This window comes from Podarcis vaucheri, assembly GCF_965113315.1.
Source record: "Podarcis vaucheri genome assembly, chromosome: 12".
Taxonomy (NCBI): Eukaryota; Metazoa; Chordata; class Lepidosauria; order Squamata; family Lacertidae; genus Podarcis; species Podarcis vaucheri.
The window spans coordinates 40,045,878-40,064,475 of NC_138750.1; the positions used below are offsets into that span (position 1 = coordinate 40,045,878).

Below are 18,598 nucleotides of genomic sequence, written 5' to 3' on the forward strand. Positions count from 1 at the left end.
CTTCTCAGTTTGCTTGCTTTCCCAATGCCCATCAGCCCCAGCCAACACATCAAGTTAGTGAAAGCTGGCATAAAGGACATTTCATTTTTTTCATTCCCCCCACTTTGGTTAATTAAAGAAGAGGCGTAATGTCCCTTTTCACTATTAAAGAAACCTTTTCCTTTTTGGGGAGAGCTGGAGTAGTTTACAGGAAATAGTTCAGAACAGCAAGCTTAAAATAATGGGCAGATTTTAATTCATGTGTGGGTAGAGGAAACTGAGATCCCATTATTGAATACCAGAGTAACATTTATTGCCAGCAGGTTGGCCTTGGAGAAAATAGTTCTTCTTAGGTATGCAGTGGCTTGACGTGGTGCTGCTTCAATAGCAAAATGCCTGGACCTTAGACATTCTGTACAGAAATTACATTTCCCCTTGCTCATCTGCATCCAACGGAGTGTCATTTTTGCCTATGCTCATCCTGTTAGGCTCATCTGATGAATTGTGGATTGGGCTGAATGACCGCAAGGTTCAAATGTACTTTGAATGGACAGATGGGACTCCTGTAACATACACGAACTGGCTGCTTGGAGAGCCAACACATGCTAGCAACAGACAAGAAGACTGTGTGGTTATGAAAGGAAAGGTAAAGTAAAGCAGATGGCTCATTCGATGGGCTTCTACTATCCCAAGTATATTCCTGTCACAAATATGTCACAAATCTTATCCAAGCAACTCCTTTTGTCCAATGCAGCAAGGGTTCTGGGCAGATCAACCTTGCGATGTGAAACATGGATACATTTGCAAAAGCAAACCACTAAAAGAAACTCCGGGAGATGCAGATGTAGTCGAAGAAGGCTGCCAGAAAGTAAGTAGATCAATACAGAATTCCCAGTGGCTCTTTGGCCCACTCCCCCCAAGTGGTTGTTGTGCTCACATTCAATGAGCAGCACCTACAATGCAACAAGGGATAAAACCTTGTTCCTGTGTCCTCTGCAGGTTGCTTACCTAACACTTGGGTGGTCATCTGCTGTTGCCACCAGTCAGTGCTCATAATAACTAGTTATTCTGGAAACCTTGTAGCTACTGTAAAAAGGTAAAGGGACCCCTGACCATTAGGTCCAGTTGTGACCGACTTTGGGGTTGCGGCACGAATCTCGCTTTATTGGCCGAGGGAGCTGGCGTACAGCTTCCAGGTCATGTGGCCAGCATGACTAAGCTGCTTCTGGCGAACCAGAGCAGCACATAGAAATGCTATTTACCGTACCTTCCTGCCGGAGTGGTACCTATTTATCTACTTGCACTTTGACGTGCTTTCGAACTGCTCGGTTGACAAGAGCAGGGACCGAGCAACGGGAGCTCACCCCGTCGCAGGGATTCGAACTGCCGACCTTCTGATCGGCAAGTCCTAGGCTCTGTGGTTTAACCCACAGTGCCACCCGCGTCCCTTTGTAGCTACTGTATATTGTGGTTTTTCATTTGAAAAAAATCCCCCAGGCTCCCCCTTCTCTTCAGGTTCTCTTCCAACCACCTCCGAAATGCTCTGCAGAACCATAGCAAGTGAACAGCCTATCTTTAAAAAAGCGTATCACAACAAACATGCAACAAGCATGCACAACATCCTCCTGTCTGAGGCTTGCTCAGGTCCATTTTCCTGGCCTCTAGCCTTACGGATATTTGTCAAGGGTAAAAATGGTTTTATTCATCCAGGCTTTTAATGTTTGGTCTACGATGGTGGTTGTTTGGCTGAAGTTTTTGGAATCTGAGACCTTTAACTGTCTTGATGTTATCTGCCTGCTACCCCCCCTTTTTAGTTATGTGTCTTTAGTTATGTGTCTTTATGTGCCATTTTATCTTACTTGCTTTGTAACTGTAAGCTTTCTTTTTAAAAAAAACACACACCCAAAACCATATCTATCGATGTGGTGGAATTAAACCAATCATCTCACTGTAAGTTTTGTATTTTGGCCATGGAAGCATTAATTTAGGAAAATGCAGATTGAATTAGTGGTATTTTGTAAACTTGTTTTATGCGCCAGGCATTTGTCAGGATCCTAACCTTTCCCCCTCCTTTTTTGGTCCTTTTCACTCTTGTACAGAGTTTTTTCTCTCAGCTATTTTATTGGAAGGGAAATAGTAAAACACAGGAATAAACAGTTGTTATTCATTTGGCATAATTAAATAAAATCAAGTTCTCAACCCGGTTGCTATTTGCTCTGATTCAGGGGTAAAACATGGGCTTTCCCGGGGAAAGTGGTGGGGCAAAAAACCAAAACCCTCTCAGGCACAGACAAGGAAATCCCAGATGTGTGCCTAGAAATGCTGCACAGAAGGCAGTCTGGATGAACCCTTAATCTGGGAAAATAAAGTCTTGATTAGCTGGAACTGACCATCTTCCAACATCAACAGTAGACAATTGTCAGATCCACCAAAAAATCATTTCAACAGAATTCATGCTTAGAAAGTGAAAAAAAAAACCAAACATAATTGCACAAGGGAGCAGAGCAAATACAATAATAAGTTAAATTGGCTTAATATCCCTATAAAACAATAGACTCTTAATGAAACGGATATCCCTACAGGAAAGCGCCTTTTTACTGATTAAACATTCCTAATATCCTATTTCATTTAAGGAAGTATTTTAGCTGTATTACTTTCTGCACTCACCCAGTTTTTGTTCCTTTTATTCTGTTTTTGTCTCTTGCTCAACCTTCATCAGTCTTCAACAGAGTTTTTAGAAGGTTATAACATGCACACTTGACCTCACAGGCTGTCTGTAAAGTACATTATTCTTCCTTCCAAACAGGGCTGGAAAAGACACGGTTTATACTGCTACATGATTGGAAATGTATATTCAACATTTGCAGAAGCAAATCAAACATGTATAAAGGACTATGCTCATTTAGCTTCTGTTGCAGACAGGTAATTATTTTGTTTAAAATAATAATAATAATAATTGTCTGAAGTGAAAATATGACATTTTTGTTAAGGTAAGGCCTGGTGCCATCATGCAGAAATCTCAGGATTCTTTCTTCCCTAAAACGTCTTCTATTTAAGGCAGGATGAAAAACCTCTTTCAGGTGGACGACCACATAATTCTGTTGGAAAGCTGCCAGTGGCTACATGCCAATAGTGGGTGGGACTAGACATAAAAATGGGAGGAGCCAGATTCATACACCATACCTCAATATTATGCAACAAAGCTATTTCTCATGGAAACAGAGGCATTGATTTATTAGTAATTTCACTCAAGTTGCACATTCCGTCTTTTACATCATTTTTTTATAGGTTATAAAATGCAAAAGCACTGCATTGCCCCTTTTCTGTCCTGAATATGCAAAAGTCAAAAATAATTCAGTAATCCCAGCAAAAATATGTACATAGCATAAATGCAAGCTCAACTGCAAGTCTTAGGGCTTTTGAAAAGCATTGTAAAAATTGTATGCATGCACGCAACTGCAAAATTCATGGATGACTTTTTGGCGTATTTGCAAGGAACACCCGTCTCTGCTGAAATATTTTCCCCGTGCTCTGGTCTTCTTGAAGCAAGACCTTCTTGCAGAGGAAGGAGCTGCAATTGTACCCTTTGCACAACACCACAGCTCTTTTCCCTCTCAGCTACTCTCCTCTGAAAAACTGATGGATGGGAGGGGACCAGGAGGGCTGTATGGGCAGGATACGGTCCAGAGAGCTGTATCTAGCCCACAGGCCAGAGGTTGCTCACCCTGCTATATCACAGATAAAAAATGGTAGTTGTGGTGTCTATTAACCACAGTTTAGAGCAGTAGCAGCATAAACCTTGGCTATTGTTAAGGCCAGGAAGAGAAGGGTAGGCGGGAACATGCCAGGGAAGTGTTAGGAAGGTGGGAGCATGGAATTTAGGCGTGTTTAACTGCATCTACTCAAAGTGATAGTGTTATGTTGTTTTACTTAGGAAGTCATTGGTATACAACTTGAACATTTAATTTCAAACTTGGAGAATCCATACCTTAGATTGGGGAAACCCAGCCAGATGGGTGGGGTACAAATAATAAATTATTATTATTATTATTTAAAATTGCACCTCCATTCTTGTAATTTCTGCCCATTCCCTCTTCCATAGGACCCCTGCCCCCACAACATTTTCGGTTCTGTTCTCTAACCCCCAGGAGAACATTTTTAAGGGGTATGGGGTGGGGGGCTTCAAAGGGAAAGGATATGTGGGAAAGGCCCATTCCATAAATATGAAATCTTCAATTCACCAATGGAAATTTAGGATCCAAGCCCTGTAGGCTTAGATGGTTAGCATATGGAGGCTTAGGGCAGAGCATGCCCCCAGGATCCAGACTTATTTCTGAGCATTAGTTCTGCAGTGTCTGAACATTGAACATCCTCCTCTGGTCCCTTGCACCTTCTTGGGTGTTGTAATATTTCCTTCCTGAAAAAGACATTATTTTATTCCCATAGGGATGAATGTCCCATCTCAGTGGAGCCAACACGTTTATTTGTACAGTAGATAGATATACAAGCCCATGCTACTTCATGGCTACATTTGCAGGGGTTTTGTTACAAAACATTTCATAGACATGAAATGCTACTTTTGCCTTTTATTCCTTTTCTGCAGATACGAACAAGCGTATTTTACTAGTCTGATTGGGCTCAGGCCAGAACAATATTTCTGGATTGGTCTTTCTGACATACAAGAAAGAGGAACATTCCTGTGGGCCAGTGGGGAAACTGTCGAATATACCCACTGGAATGTTGAAATGCCAGGTTTGTAGACCTATTCTATAGAGATACTGTGACATGCCTGGATTTTCCGCAGAAAGGCAAAATTCTGACTGCTCTCCTTATTACACAGAATGTTCTGTCTGTTTTGTAGACAGAACTGCTCACAGACATAAGAACAAATAAATATATTTGTTCTTTGGAACTTACCTTGCCCCATTTAAACTTTCCATTCTGCTTGCTCAAGGTATAAGTAAGTTGCTTTGTTAAGTTTTTGCAGACCTGGTTAGATCTGAAAATGTATTACTTTTGAAAGCCCCTTGCTTAAACCTCAGCTTTGTTGCAGTATAGAAAAAAAGGAATTTATTTTTTTCATAAATTTATTCCCTGCTCTTTGAGAATTTTTTCTCTAGGAAGTAGCTTACAACTATATTTAAAATCACAGCATTACAAATTCTGCATTTTAAATAGTTGTAGCCTACCCTGGGATCAGCTCATGAATGGTGGCTAATGACAATAGTAATAATGAATAACAGCAGTAATAATAATAATAATTCTATATTTAATCTATCAAAATAAAACAATGAAACCGCATTAAATTGAAATCCAAGAGGCTCACACAAGACCCTCAATATACATCAAACACTTCTCAAAGATTGCAAGGAATGAGGCCTGCCAAATCTCTTAAAAGGCAGAGTCCCACAACTGGAGCCACCAAACCAGGATCTCCACAGCTGGGCACCTCTGAGCAACCCCTCCAGCACAGATCTCAAGAAAAAAGCTGTGCTGATTGTACAATATGTTTTTTTCAGCCCTTGAGATTTTATGCTAAAACAAATCTAAGTTGCTAATTGGCAGTGGATGTGTTTTTCCCTTTCCTTTTTTGTGTCAATTATATGGCCCTGTGTGTCTCTCTTCATGTCCCATGAAGGGAGAAAAGCAGGCTGTGTTGCCATGAGGACTGGAATCACAGGTGGCTTATGGGATCTTCTGAAATGTGAGACAAAGGCAAAATTCCTCTGCAAGCGCTTTGCTGATGGAGTGACTCCTCCGCCGATACCAACGACAACTGCTGCCCCCAGATGCGCTGACGGCTGGAGTCCAAGTGACAGTAGGAACTTGTGCTTCAAAGTATGACATTCAATTGCAAGTTTTTTTAAATGAATCTTATCAAATATGTACTGCCGTTTGTTTACATCTATTTGTCTTTGTAGTTAGCACAGGAAACGTTTGTTAAAGACATGTTGTGTTCCCTCATCCTTATGTTCTTCCCACTTTTCCAAGCAGTGGGAGAGTCCAGAGATACAGCACTTAGGAAAGAGGTCACTGAAGGCTTATTGCCATTTTGTAACAATTGTGTTCATTTACGGATATACACAGCACCTGTAGTTTCCCTAATGAAAGGTTGTGCCTGGCAACTTTGCCACGGGGCTATTGAAGAACGTATAGAGCAAAAGCTTGGATACAATTTGGAGGGAAAATACCTGAGAAATTGCAAGTGAAGTTTGGACTAGCTCAGTAACACAGGTGGTCCTCCTTTCTCACTCCAGATATAGCTGAAGTGCCATAGATGACTTGATGATAGAGCATCTGTTCTGCATGCACAAGGTTCTAGCTTCCATCCCCAGCCTCTCTGTTGAAAAAAGGGTTAGAGCGAAAGAGACTTGTCTGAGGTCTCGGAAAGCAGCAGCCAGCTGGAATAGATAATAATAGGCTAGGTGAACCAATCATCTGACTTGGTTTAAGAGAGATGATGATAACAATACGTTAGCTGAACTCAGTGGTTCTTTTTCTGAGGGTACTCAAGGGTACACAGTTCCATCACCATTTTTATTCTAGAATAAAAGCACTGGCTGAGCTGAACTGAAAATATCTAAATTATATTACATTTATTTTGTTATAATGAACATAATTTATAACTTCCCTTATTATGAAGCAATGTTTCTTACTTTTGTCATGTGCAGATCTTATTGTGCCTAACTGTAAAATAATATATCATCATTAGGCTTTCATGAGGAGTGATGATAAAAAATCATGGGCGGATTCTCAGAGTTTTTGTAGAGCCATGGGAGGTGAGCTGGCCTCCATTAGTAGCTCACGAGAGGAACGTTCACTGCAGCGCTATTTGTCGTGAGTAAATTGATTTATCCATGTTGTCATAGCTATTTCACACCCACATTTAAAGCACTCTTGTACCACTTTAACAGTCGTGGCTCCCCCCCCCCAAGAATCCTGGGAAATGCAGTTTGCTAAGGATGCTGATGGGTTGTAGTCCTGTGGGGAGTAAACTACTGTTCCCAGGATTATTTGCGGTGAAGCCATGACTATTAAAGAGGCAGAAGAGTGCATCCATGGTGTGGATGTTACATAGAAGAAGATGGAAATGGCCATTTAGTCCCTTGTGCAGTACCGTTTTGTGTGAATCCACAAATGAGGGAAGTCCTTCCAATCAGCTGATTTTGGGTGCCATTGGGTGAATTGTTAGTTATTCAATGTAACTATAACTGTAGATTTTAGTCAAGGAGGGGAGATTTGTGTTTGTGGGATTTTCTGCATCAAGGTGCCTAAACAACGTGACTCATCTTGGGCATTATGCACCTCGATTTGGGCAGAGAGCAGGCAAGGGGAAATATTTGTGGTTCTGCCTCAGATGGTAAATGTATTGATCTGACAGAAATAAGACCAGTAGACGACTTGACTATTGGAAAAATAGCAAACAACACACTCTGTGACAAATAACATACAGTGGTGCCTCGCAAGACGAAAAGAATCCGTTCCGCGAGTCTCTTCGTCTTGCGGTTTTTTCATCTTACGAAGCAAGCCCATTAGCGGCTTAGCGGGCTTAGCGGATCAGCTGATAAGCGGTTTAGCAGCTTAGCGGATCAGCTGTTAAGCGGCTTAGCGGATCAGCTGTTAAGCGGCTTAGCGGTTTAGGATCAGCTGATAAGCGGCTTAGCGGCTTGGGGAAAAGGGGGGGAGGGGAAAAACCGCAGGAACTCGCAAGACATTTTTGTCTTGCTAAGCAAGCCCATAGGAAATTCGTTTTGCGAAGCACCTCCAAAATGGAAAACCCTTTTGTCTAGCGGGTTTTCCGTCTTGCGAGGCATTCGTCTTGCGGGGCACCACTGTATGTCGTAATAAGCAGATGGTCTTTGAGGCGGAATACTGAGCTGCATAAAGTGAATCTTATTTCAAAGACAAGCCAAGAAGCTTAGTTGGAAACTAAGCATTACAATTACAAGCTAGCATAGTTGGGTTAGTTTAAAAGTGATTTCATAAAGCAACATGTCTATTTACCCAAGTCTCCTTATGTTTGTGTGATATCTTAGGGACCAAGGATTCAGCTCTTCACATTTCTGGCTAGGCTTAAATTTACAAAGTCCAACTGAAGGATTTTCGTGGAGCGATGGCTCTCCAGTGAGTGACTTGCACTGTTTTTAAAATATTGTGGTTCTGATTTTACTACTTACGTGCCAAAAACCAAGAGAAGCAAATGAACATACAGAGCCTGAAAATTATGCTAAAAATAAAGTTTTGAAACCAAATACTGCAAAATGCTAAATGCCCAAAGGAGTGTCTCCATCCCCTACCAGCGCGGACACTGAGATACAGCTCCAAGGGCCTCCTGGCAGTTCCATTAGGAGAAGTTTGCAAGGAGTTACAGGGAACTAGGCAGAGGGCCTTATTGGTAGTGGCACCCGCCCTGTAGAACGCCCTGCCATTAGATGTCAAGGGACTCGTCTATACTTGTGGTTTTTAAGGATAATTATGATAATCATATAGTCATACGATGTTATTTTAAGACATCAACAATGCATTATTAAGTTGATACACCAGAGGACACTGAGAGTTCTCCCCGTGTGAAATAAGTGGGTAGACCTTGTAGAAAAGGAAGAGTAGGGTGTATTTGTTTTAGAATGAGATCAAAAACATCATTCTAGAATGCTTAAAGAGTGAGTATAAATCCAGCCAAGGAGATAAACAACTATCCAACTTTTAGAAGACATCTGAAGGCAGCCCTTTATCGGAAAGTTTTCATTGCTTGATGTTTTATTGTGTTTTTATGTGTTGAAAGATGCCCAGAGAGCTGGGGCAACTCAGCCAGATGGGTGGGGTAATAATAATAATAATAATAATAATAATAATAATAATGATGATGATGATGATGATGATGATGATGGGCATTTTTACATGACACTTTATTGCAGATTTAATGCTGCTTATGTTGTGCAGGTTCTGCACAGCGTTTACATTGCATCATCTGTACAAAATGTCATCCCATATTAATTTCCTACTTCATCTGGATTTAACATTTCCATCTGTTGTGTAACCCCCTGCACTGTAAATACATATTAAAATGGGGGGAGATAATAATAATAACAATAATAACAATAATAACAATAATAAATAAATAAATAAATAAATTTACACCCCACCCTCCCCAGCCAAAACCAGGCTCAGAGCAGCTAACATCAATTATGTAACACATCAAGATAAAATCAAGCAATCAATTAAAATACATCCTAGAATCATCCTAGACTTCCAATGCTCACCAGGCCCTGCTGTTTGTGCTGAACTTATATGAGCTTGTGCGAAAAGTTGGGAGGCCACTTTCATGCAAGTTCTTATGGGGGAAAGGGGAGTCAAACTGAACCCTGACCAAAGGCCCTGTGGAAAGATGTCAGATCCCGCAGAGCCCTGGTCTCTTGTGACAGAGTGTTCCACCAGGCTGGGGCCACGGCTGAAAAGTCCTTGGCCCTGGTCGAGGCCAGTCTAATCTCCTTGAGGCCCAAGACCTTCAAGATGTTATTATTTGCAGACTGTAAGGTCCTCTGTGGGGCATACCAGGAGAGGCGGTCCCATAGGTACTGTAGATGGCATTTTGATGAGGACAATGCAGTGTGGACACTGTGAAAGAATTTGCAAGCCTGATCAGTGCTGAGTATGCAATAACCTGCTGTGTGAAGGCACCACCTTATTTCCAGACAAGCAATGTAACGAACTTATTTCTCCTCAGCTTGGATATACAAACTGGGAGTATGGAGAGCCAAATAACTACAATGAAATTGAGCACTGTGGAGAGTTGAATGCAAATTATCGGATGCGCTGGAATGATATACACTGTGAGGACTTGTACAACTGGATTTGTCAGATTAAAAAAGGTAAGATCTCTTCCCTTATTAAGCGGTAACGTCACCAGAAGATTGCTTGTGATACTACGGTATTTAAAAATAAATAAATACTAAAAATGTTTTTAAAACAAATCAGCATTCTGATTAATTCAACACACACACACACACATATCTCAAAGATGTGGACAATAATAAATCTGTGGCTGTTTATGGTGTGAAAGCTGCCATAAATACTTCATACCAGGCGTCAGCAGAGTTGAAATACAGTCGGCAGCAAAGCGAGTGGAATCAGCCCTGAGTCTTGATTGATCAGAGACAAAAGAAATATTGGTTACATTGCTAGTGAATAACCTTTGGATAATTTTTCTCCAAGGAATGCCCTAATTGTACTGAAATCCTTTAAAAAAAAAAGGTATTGGTCATGTTGCATATCTGGTGGTAATCCTGCTCAGCTGAGCTAGTCAAAAGTTTCTTTTCCCCCTTTTGTTGGAATCCTCTTGAATTTCGGAGTTAGAAGCCAAACTCTAAATTCAAAATTTTGATTGAAATTCTATCAACTTTCGCAGACTTCCATTTTAGCTCTAGCAAGATGACTTGCTTTTTGCTTCCGTTGGTTAAGGTTGCTTTGACCAACAAATAAATGCTCATGAAATAGCAAATGCCATCCAACCTTCCTTTCAAACAAATCTCAATAAACAGACCACCTTGAAGCATCCTTAGACCACTGTTCCAAACTAGAGGAAGGTGAAAGCATTAGGGAGGAATTAAGTGTAAGCGGATGTGCTAAAAAAAGTTGCAAAAGAATAAAACCCAATAGTTTGACCACTACCTTAGAATATGATCACCAGTTTTCACATTTTCAGTTATTGTATGCAGTCTATCAAACCTATCAAATTCCCCACTCTGCCTGAACATATTATGTAGCCACCTTCACAGGGATCGCTGTGAACTTCAATTTTTTATACAAAAAAGTTATGCCATTTTTTTCCTTTGGCACCATTTGTCAAATTCAAAATCCATTGTGAAGAGTCATCCTATTATTATTTTTGTTACAAAATGAGATGCTTTTGAAATATGAGTGACACAGAAATCCAAATTCAACTTAATAATATTAAAATACCACTTGGAAATAATGTGGGAATTGGGCAGAGCAATCCTAACCCCCAGTTCAACATGCTGGATGATATTGTTGAACTTCCCAATTGGCCAAAATATACAAAACAAATTCAAATGTATGCTGGGGGTATAAGCAAGTGGAAGGAACAATGTACCATATGTGGTGGGGTTGTGATAAAATTATAAAAGGGGGGGCATTGTCTATGATGAATTAAAAAAAAATGTTCAGACAAACATTTGTGGAAAAACCGTAAGCCTTTCTTCTGAGCATTCTGAAAATTGATATCTCAATTGATAAGAGGAGGGTGTTATTATATGCTACAACAGCAGCGAGAATGCTGGTTGCTAAAAATTGGAAGGGGGATAGGACACCAACAAAGGAAGAACGGCAAATTAAATTGTGCAAATATTTGGAATTAGCAAAAAATGACAGAGGTGATCAGGAATCAACCAAACCAAAGGTTTAAAAAGGAGTGGGGCTGCTTCAAAGAGTACTTGGAGAAACATTGTTCTCAAACAAAATCTTTGATGTGTTTTGACTAAATTTTGCAAAGTAAATAATAGATAGATAATGTATACTTTATGTAAGAGAAGTGAACTAAGGAAAAAAACCCACAGTTAAAAGATAAGAAAGAAGCAAGGAGTCGCAAGGAGGTGGAGGGAACTCACATGTGAAGAAATACTGATTTATTTTGGTTTGCATTTGTGAATAAGATAACATGTTTTGAAGAACAAATGGAATATGTGTACAAATAGTTAAATTAAAAACTAAGAATATGTTTTTTAAAAGAAGATATTGTTGAACTTCCTCTTCACCAAACTCCACCAGCCCCGGGGCTCCTGCTTCCTTGGTTTTAATAGAATAATGCATGTGTGGATCACATTTCCTCCCCCAGGAGAAGAACCAAAGCCTGAACCAACAGAACCACCTCTACCAAGTAAGTTTGCATTGCTTCCTTTGAAGAAATCATGTCATGTCAATAACTAGGGATTGAAGTTAAGTGAGTGTTGCCATTTCCACCCAGGCAGATGGAGGTTTCCAATTTCTTTGAGAGCTGCACTTCAGGAATAAGGTTATCAAACACAGCTTCTCCCACATCAGTTGCTCAAAGTCCAAAACTAGACGCGATGGGGCAGGCATCTATGGATCTGACCTACTCACATAATTTTTACACACCCCTTCGTTGCTCTACCCTACTGTGCCCTATTGCTTTAAGAAGTTTATTCAAAGCCCAGATCTGATGCAGGAAGTGACCCAGGTAGGGGTGGTTAGCGATGCGCGCCCCTAATCCATACCACCTCTCTCTCAGAATTTCAATATAGCAGTGATGGATGGCTCATCAATGGAGACAAGCAGTATTATTTCAGCACTTACACTGCTCCTATGGAAACAGGACGTGAGTTTTGCAAGAAGAACTTTGGAGATCTTGCAGTCATTGAAAGCTACACTGAAAGAAGATTCTTAACAAAATATGTAAGGCGCTAGTTTATTATTTCCTCAAATAAATACTTCAGAGTAGTAAGCATTCTTTGTTATAAAAGACTATGCCTTTTCAGAAATTTCATTTCGTGAAACACTTGCTCTAGAAATTTGGCTTTAGAAATTCGGCATACATTTTGTTCCCTTTCATGTTGTTATCCCCGAGTAACAGCAATTTGCCATTTAAATTAAACATCTTTATTTTATTTTATTTATGTATTTATTTATTTTGTAAGATTCATGCACCGCTTGATTTGTAAGAAACCTCAAAACAGTTTATGAAAGATAAAACAGTAAAATCAAGAAAGATTCACAACTGTACTTTCAAACATACAAAAGTTTAAATACTTAAAACAGATTAAAATTCCCTAAGCTTTCTATGTATTTGGGTAGTCTTGTCTAAACAAGAATGTTTTTTAGCAAACATTGAGAAGAGAACAGTGAAGATGCTTGCTTGATTTCTCTCTAAAAATCAAAAATATATTAGGAGGTATTTTACAAGCCCCCCCCCCCCCGAGGTTTTGACTGCCTAGAGGCCTCCACAGGGTTCAGTCCAATAGAAGGAGACCTGGAATAACAAATTTCTTTTCTTTTCAGTGTTTTAAATAAGTTTCAGAAGGCCCAGTTAACTGGGTAGCGAGGGACTTTAGTTATTCTCGATGTGTTTTTGAAGGGATTACATTTACAATGGCCATTTGTTGTGTTGTATAAAAACTTAATGTTTGCCTCAGACATAGCATTTTCATCTTCATGCTTTAGATCTCAAAAAACGACTGGACCAACGCTTACTACATTGGCTTAAAACTGAGCCTTGATAAAGACGTCAGGTAAGTAAACAGAAAACATTGGCGCTTATTATGTGACTCAATTTATTAACACTAGATAAATATGCTTACAGTGGTACCTCAGGTTACAGACACTTCAGGTTACAGACTCCGCTAACCCAGAAATAGTACCTTGGGTTAAGAACTTTGCTTCAGGATGAGAACAGAAATCGTGCTCTGGCGGTGCAGCGGCAGCAGGAGGCCCCATTAGCTAAAGTGGTGCTTCAGGTTAAGAACAGTTTCAGGTTAAGAACGGACCTCCGGAACGAATTAAGTACTTCACCCGAGGTACCATTGTAATACTATATAGAGAATCAAGCCCAATACAGTATATTCTGTAACTTCTCTGCGCGTGTGCACACATATTGCAGAGCTGGAAAAAGGCTGCAGCAACTTAGTGGGGATGTATATAATGTGTATGCTGTATACATTTAAAGTAACCTTCTTCCCCAACCTGGGAAGGGTAGCTGTGTAAGTGGTAAACTGAAAGTTTTGTGTTTAGGGGTATATGCTTTGAATGTGCTTTAAATGTATGGTGCAAACACAGATACAGTGGTACCTTGGGTTAAGTACTTAATTTGTTCTGGAGGTCCCTTCTTAACCTGAAACTGTTCTTAACCTGAAGCACCACTTTAGCTAATGGGGTCTCCTGCTGCGCCACCAGAGCGCGATTTCTGTTCTCATCCTGAAGCAAAGTTCTTAACCTGAAGCACTATTTCTGGGTTAGTGGAGTCTGTAACCTGAAGCGTATGTAACCTGAAGCATGTGTAACCCGAGGTACCACTGTATAACATGCAGGGCCTTCTAGTTTTGAAAAGGGCATGGAATTGAGGGGGTGCAAGATCAAGGTTTATAAAATGATGTATGATGTGGAAAAAAGTAGAGGGAAGTCCTTCTCCCTCTCTTTTTAGAATACTAGAATTAAGGTTCTAGTTCCAGCCAGAGGCAGATTTAGGGGAGCATGATCCATTCACTTGCACTGGGTGCAAAGCCGAGAGGGTGCTGCAGGGGGTGCAGCAAAAATGATGAACAATGGAAGGGGGGGTGAATTTTGGCGTTGCACAAGGCACCACTGAAATATTAAAGCCCAAAGTCCGCCACTGATCCAGTGAAGCTGACTCATGGGCAGACTAAAGGAAGTTAACATGGAATTCACATCCTGATGACACCCAGCCCTCAAACTCCAAACCCAAGTCATATTTGGGCTGCTTAGTGGAACTGAAATACAAATTATGATGGAAGCAGATAGGGAAGGGGTTGCAAGCAGAGGAAGGATTCACAGCCACACCAACCCCTGAGCATCCTTCACAGGACTCCGCAATCCTGCTTTATATTTGTTTGACAAGGAATCTTCATCAAACACAGTGTTTTTCCTTTGTATCTAGTTCAGCTCTCAGAGCCACAGCTTGGATTTTTAAGATGCAGTCATTATTGCGAAGCTGCTATTGGTTCCCCGCTCCCTAAAGATTACCCTTGAATTTCCCTTGCACCTTAAGCCATGTTGAAAACAAATCAAGATAACCGAATAATTTGTCTTTAAGCTGGATGGACGGAACCCCCGTGCAGTATTTAGCCTGGGCACCGCATGAACCCAACTTTGCAAACAACGATGAAAACTGTGTGGTCATTTACAGAAGGACAGGTGGGTAGTCTGCCGATTGTCGACATTTTATTTTTGTGGCAACACATCGTGCACATGAAATTTCCAGGAAAAATAATAAGGCATCTTATTTGTACAGGGTGACCGGTATTCCGAAATGCAATGCGTGGTTTAACTTTTATGGCAGTTCACTTATTCTTTCTTGTTTAGGACTTTGGAATGATATAAACTGTGGCCACCCCAATCCTTTCATATGTGAAAGACACAACAGTTCAATCAATGCAACAGTCGCTCCTACAGCCCCTTCTGTTCCAGGAGGATGTCCAGAATCATGGCTTTCGTTTGAAAACAAGGTACCATTATAATGTTCTTGTTTCAAAGGAACACTGGGAAACAGCTATAAATATGTACAATACTGCCCCACATGGCTTTGTCTGTTTTTATTTTTTGTATATTCAAAATGTGTATTGGCAGACCCGCATCATAATGGAGCTCTGCTTATGCAGCTGGTCACAATCAAAATGAGCACGGATCTCATCTTTCTGGTACTTTCCATTCTGAGCTGTTTATCATTTGTTTGGGGCACCTCCAGGTTGGTGTTGTGGGTATGTGGTCCAACATGTTATGGACACTATAATTGTGCACGAGTGGTGGCTTCATTCTGCTTCAGTTGTTTCTGTGGTGCTTCCCCAGCGCTACCACATTATTGTTGCCGGAAGTTGCAATAGAAGAAGACAAGTGGGACAGAAATGAAGCAGGACATTTGTGGTAAAAAAAAGAAAAAGGATATGGTATTTCAATAGGATGTGTGCTAATGCGAAATGAAGCAGTGTGAGTGCTGCAAAAGTTTGAAAGCAGCATCATGTGTCACAGTTCCTACAGCATTATGAGCACAAATCATCTGGAATGCACAATAAAAAGAGGCCTTGTGTCTGTAATATTAATAATTCCCTCCCCCCTCTTATCTCTCTAATTGCAAAGTTTTTGTTTATATAAATTTACAGGGGAAGGGCTTTAGCTCAGTGGTATGCTTTGTGTGGAAGAGGTCCCAAGTTAAATTCTTAGTGTCCCTAAGGCTGGACTGAGAAAGAATCTTCCCGGAAACCTCAGCAGCCACAATACTGAACTAGGCAGACCAGTGGTTTGACTTGTTATAAGGCAACTTCCTATGGGGTGTGGGTGGCGCTGTGGTCTAAACCACTGAGCCTCTTGGGCTTGCTAATCAGAAGGTTGGTGGTTCGAATCCCCACGAAGGGGTGAGCTCCCGTTGCTCGGTCCCAGCTCCTGCCAACCTAGCAGTTCGAAAGCATGTAAAAGTGCAAGTAGATAAATAGGTACCGCTCCGGCAGGAAGGTAAATGGCACTTCCGTGTGCTGCTCTGGTTTCGGTGTTCCGTTGCGCCAGAAGCGGCTTAGTCATGCTGACCACATGACCCGGAAAAACTGTCTGCAGACAAACGCCGGCTCCCTTGGCCTGTAAAGCGAGATGAGCACCACAACCCAAGAGTCGTCTGCGACTGGACTTAACTGTCTGGGGTCCTTTACCTTTAACTTTTAAGGCAACTTCCTACATTCTGTGTTAATAGAGAAGCATGTGAGAAGGTTGTGCCTTTCACAGCACAAGGTTGGCAACAGATTAGCTCTGCATGAAATTTTGCTTTTGACAATCCTGCACTGAAAGTGATGTCACATGTGAATCGTCGTTTCCGTCTTCACCCCAATTTGACAATGTGTAAAGTTTGAGTTGTAATAGCTACAGTGTACAAAAGAAATCAGAGGTTAATTTGCTGACTTATTGTGTCCAGGAAAACAGCCTAGCAGAGAAAAAGCTGGGATTCTTAAATATCTGAAGCTGACATAGTATTTGCATGCTTGAGCTAAGATGAGTCTATATATATGAGGTTCAATAACTTATCACAAATAGTTTAAGGTAACCACAATTGTGGTACAATTAACTTAATTTCACCAATTATTTTGAAAAAGAAAATGCTTAATAAAGAGTTTAATTAAAAAGACAAATTCCATATTGAGTTTTGGGAAGAAGGTTCTTACAAATATTTCTGGATGTTTTCAGATCTTACTTCTCCAGCAGTAATGTAAACATACCCTTAATTCAGATGTAACATAAAGCCATAGTTTGATTCTAATGCTGGTTTGTTGGGGCCAGTTTACTGATTTGGAAGTAATGGCAAACTATGGTTGACTGAGACCAGAAAGTTACAAATGGAAGGATGGAGCATGTGAACAGAGGTCCTATTTATGTGCCAGGCAGTGGCTTAGCATGACATCTGAACCAACCCTCATGGTTGGTTCACTAGCTTGAGGGGGCAGGGGAGGAAAGCAACTGCAAGCATTTCAAAATGTTCATATTTCAAGCGCAAAAAAGAACACAGCTTTAAAGTAAAGGGAGAATTAAATGCCAATGTCTGTTTTCTGAGTTCGAAGATGACAATCCTACCTAGACCTAGATTATACTCAGATTTCTTTATTTTTTAATCATTTTCTCTTCAATTTCTTTAGTGCTACAAAGTATTTGGGTTGGCAGATGAAGACCGAAATAATTGGGATTCTGCACGAACAGTTTGCAAAGGCTTACGAGGAAACCTGGCTACCATATCTAGTGAAAGGGTTCAAGGTACTCCACATTTGCATCTATAGATGCAACCACAAGTAATACCTGCAAAATATTGCTTCAGTTTTATATTTTCTGGAACTAATGTGCCATCAGTCTGCACACCCATCTCTTTCAGTATGCAATGAAAGGCTGTGATAGTATTATCGTATACTGATACTCATCTTCTATTGATTACAAAACAAAATGTGAATTGTATAATGCAACAATGATACAATAAAGTCTACAAAAACGTTTTTGGCAGCATGGGCACCTGCCCATTACTTCATTTAGACATAATGGCAAACCATACTTTGCCTGTGAGCTTGGATCCTGCTTTAAGATCCTGAGGCAAATATTGTTTGCACAAACATTGTAAACACTGTTGTTTGCAGGGACCTGGGAATGGAAGGCAACAATTTCAAGAAGCCAAAAACGGAAGCTTCAAAGCTCTTTTCTTCATGTAGGGATGGGGACACCTGGAAACGGGAGCAGAAAGGGGGGAACCATGAGTTTTCTCCAGGTGTGTTTGGGGGGAGGACACTTCCCCCATTTGTTTCTGAAATGTGGGAAACCCCATCCTCCCATTTTTGGTTTTTCAACAATTTTTCCATTTTGTGGGGAGCGGAAGGACCTTCACACCTTTAGATGTGCAAACAAAATATATATGCATGTAGGCTTGAGTCTGCCTGTGTTCAAAATACCATCTGAATACAATTGATACCTGAGTGTGTAATAATGCTCAGTATTTGAAGTTATGAAACACTGAAATTTTCTCTGGACTCTCAAGCAGAATCTAAAACTTACAGTTGTGGTTTTAACATTTCTCATAGTCACATTATGTTTGAAGACTGGGAAAGGTTATGGACCACCGGTATGAAGTTTACGGCATGTAATGCCCTGAAAGAAAATATCATGAAAATGATATACAGGTGGTACATGACCCCAGTCAAGCTGGCTAAGATATATCATTTGTCTGATAATAAATGTTGGAAATGTAAGGAGGCTGAAGGGACATTCTTACACCTTTGGTGGACCTGTCCAAAAGTGAAGGCCTTCTGGGAAATGATTTATAATGAGTTAAAAAAGGTATTTAAGTATACCTTTCCTAAGAAACCAGAGGCCTTTCTCTTGGGCTTTGTCGGCCAAA

At 40.6% G+C, this 18,598-nt stretch overlaps 1 protein-coding gene across 1 annotated transcript in view; it reads left to right on the top strand.

Moving 5' to 3' along the window:
* LOC309515420 (macrophage mannose receptor 1-like) overlaps positions 1-18,598 on the top strand; it is a 51,423-nt gene that overhangs the window by 18,756 nt on the left and 14,069 nt on the right. Inside the window, exons 8-21 of the mRNA XM_082193190.1 lie at positions 468-625; positions 734-847; positions 2,786-2,901; positions 4,583-4,731; positions 5,618-5,817; positions 6,692-6,816; positions 8,016-8,103; positions 9,704-9,848; positions 11,831-11,872; positions 12,245-12,408; positions 13,174-13,241; positions 14,780-14,880; positions 15,049-15,191; positions 17,358-17,472. Coding sequence (XP_082049316.1) covers positions 468-625; positions 734-847; positions 2,786-2,901; positions 4,583-4,731; positions 5,618-5,817; positions 6,692-6,816; positions 8,016-8,103; positions 9,704-9,848; positions 11,831-11,872; positions 12,245-12,408; positions 13,174-13,241; positions 14,780-14,880; positions 15,049-15,191; positions 17,358-17,472 — 1,728 coding nt within the window. The remainder of the gene's footprint in view (positions 1-467; positions 626-733; positions 848-2,785; positions 2,902-4,582; positions 4,732-5,617; positions 5,818-6,691; positions 6,817-8,015; positions 8,104-9,703; positions 9,849-11,830; positions 11,873-12,244; positions 12,409-13,173; positions 13,242-14,779; positions 14,881-15,048; positions 15,192-17,357; positions 17,473-18,598) is intronic.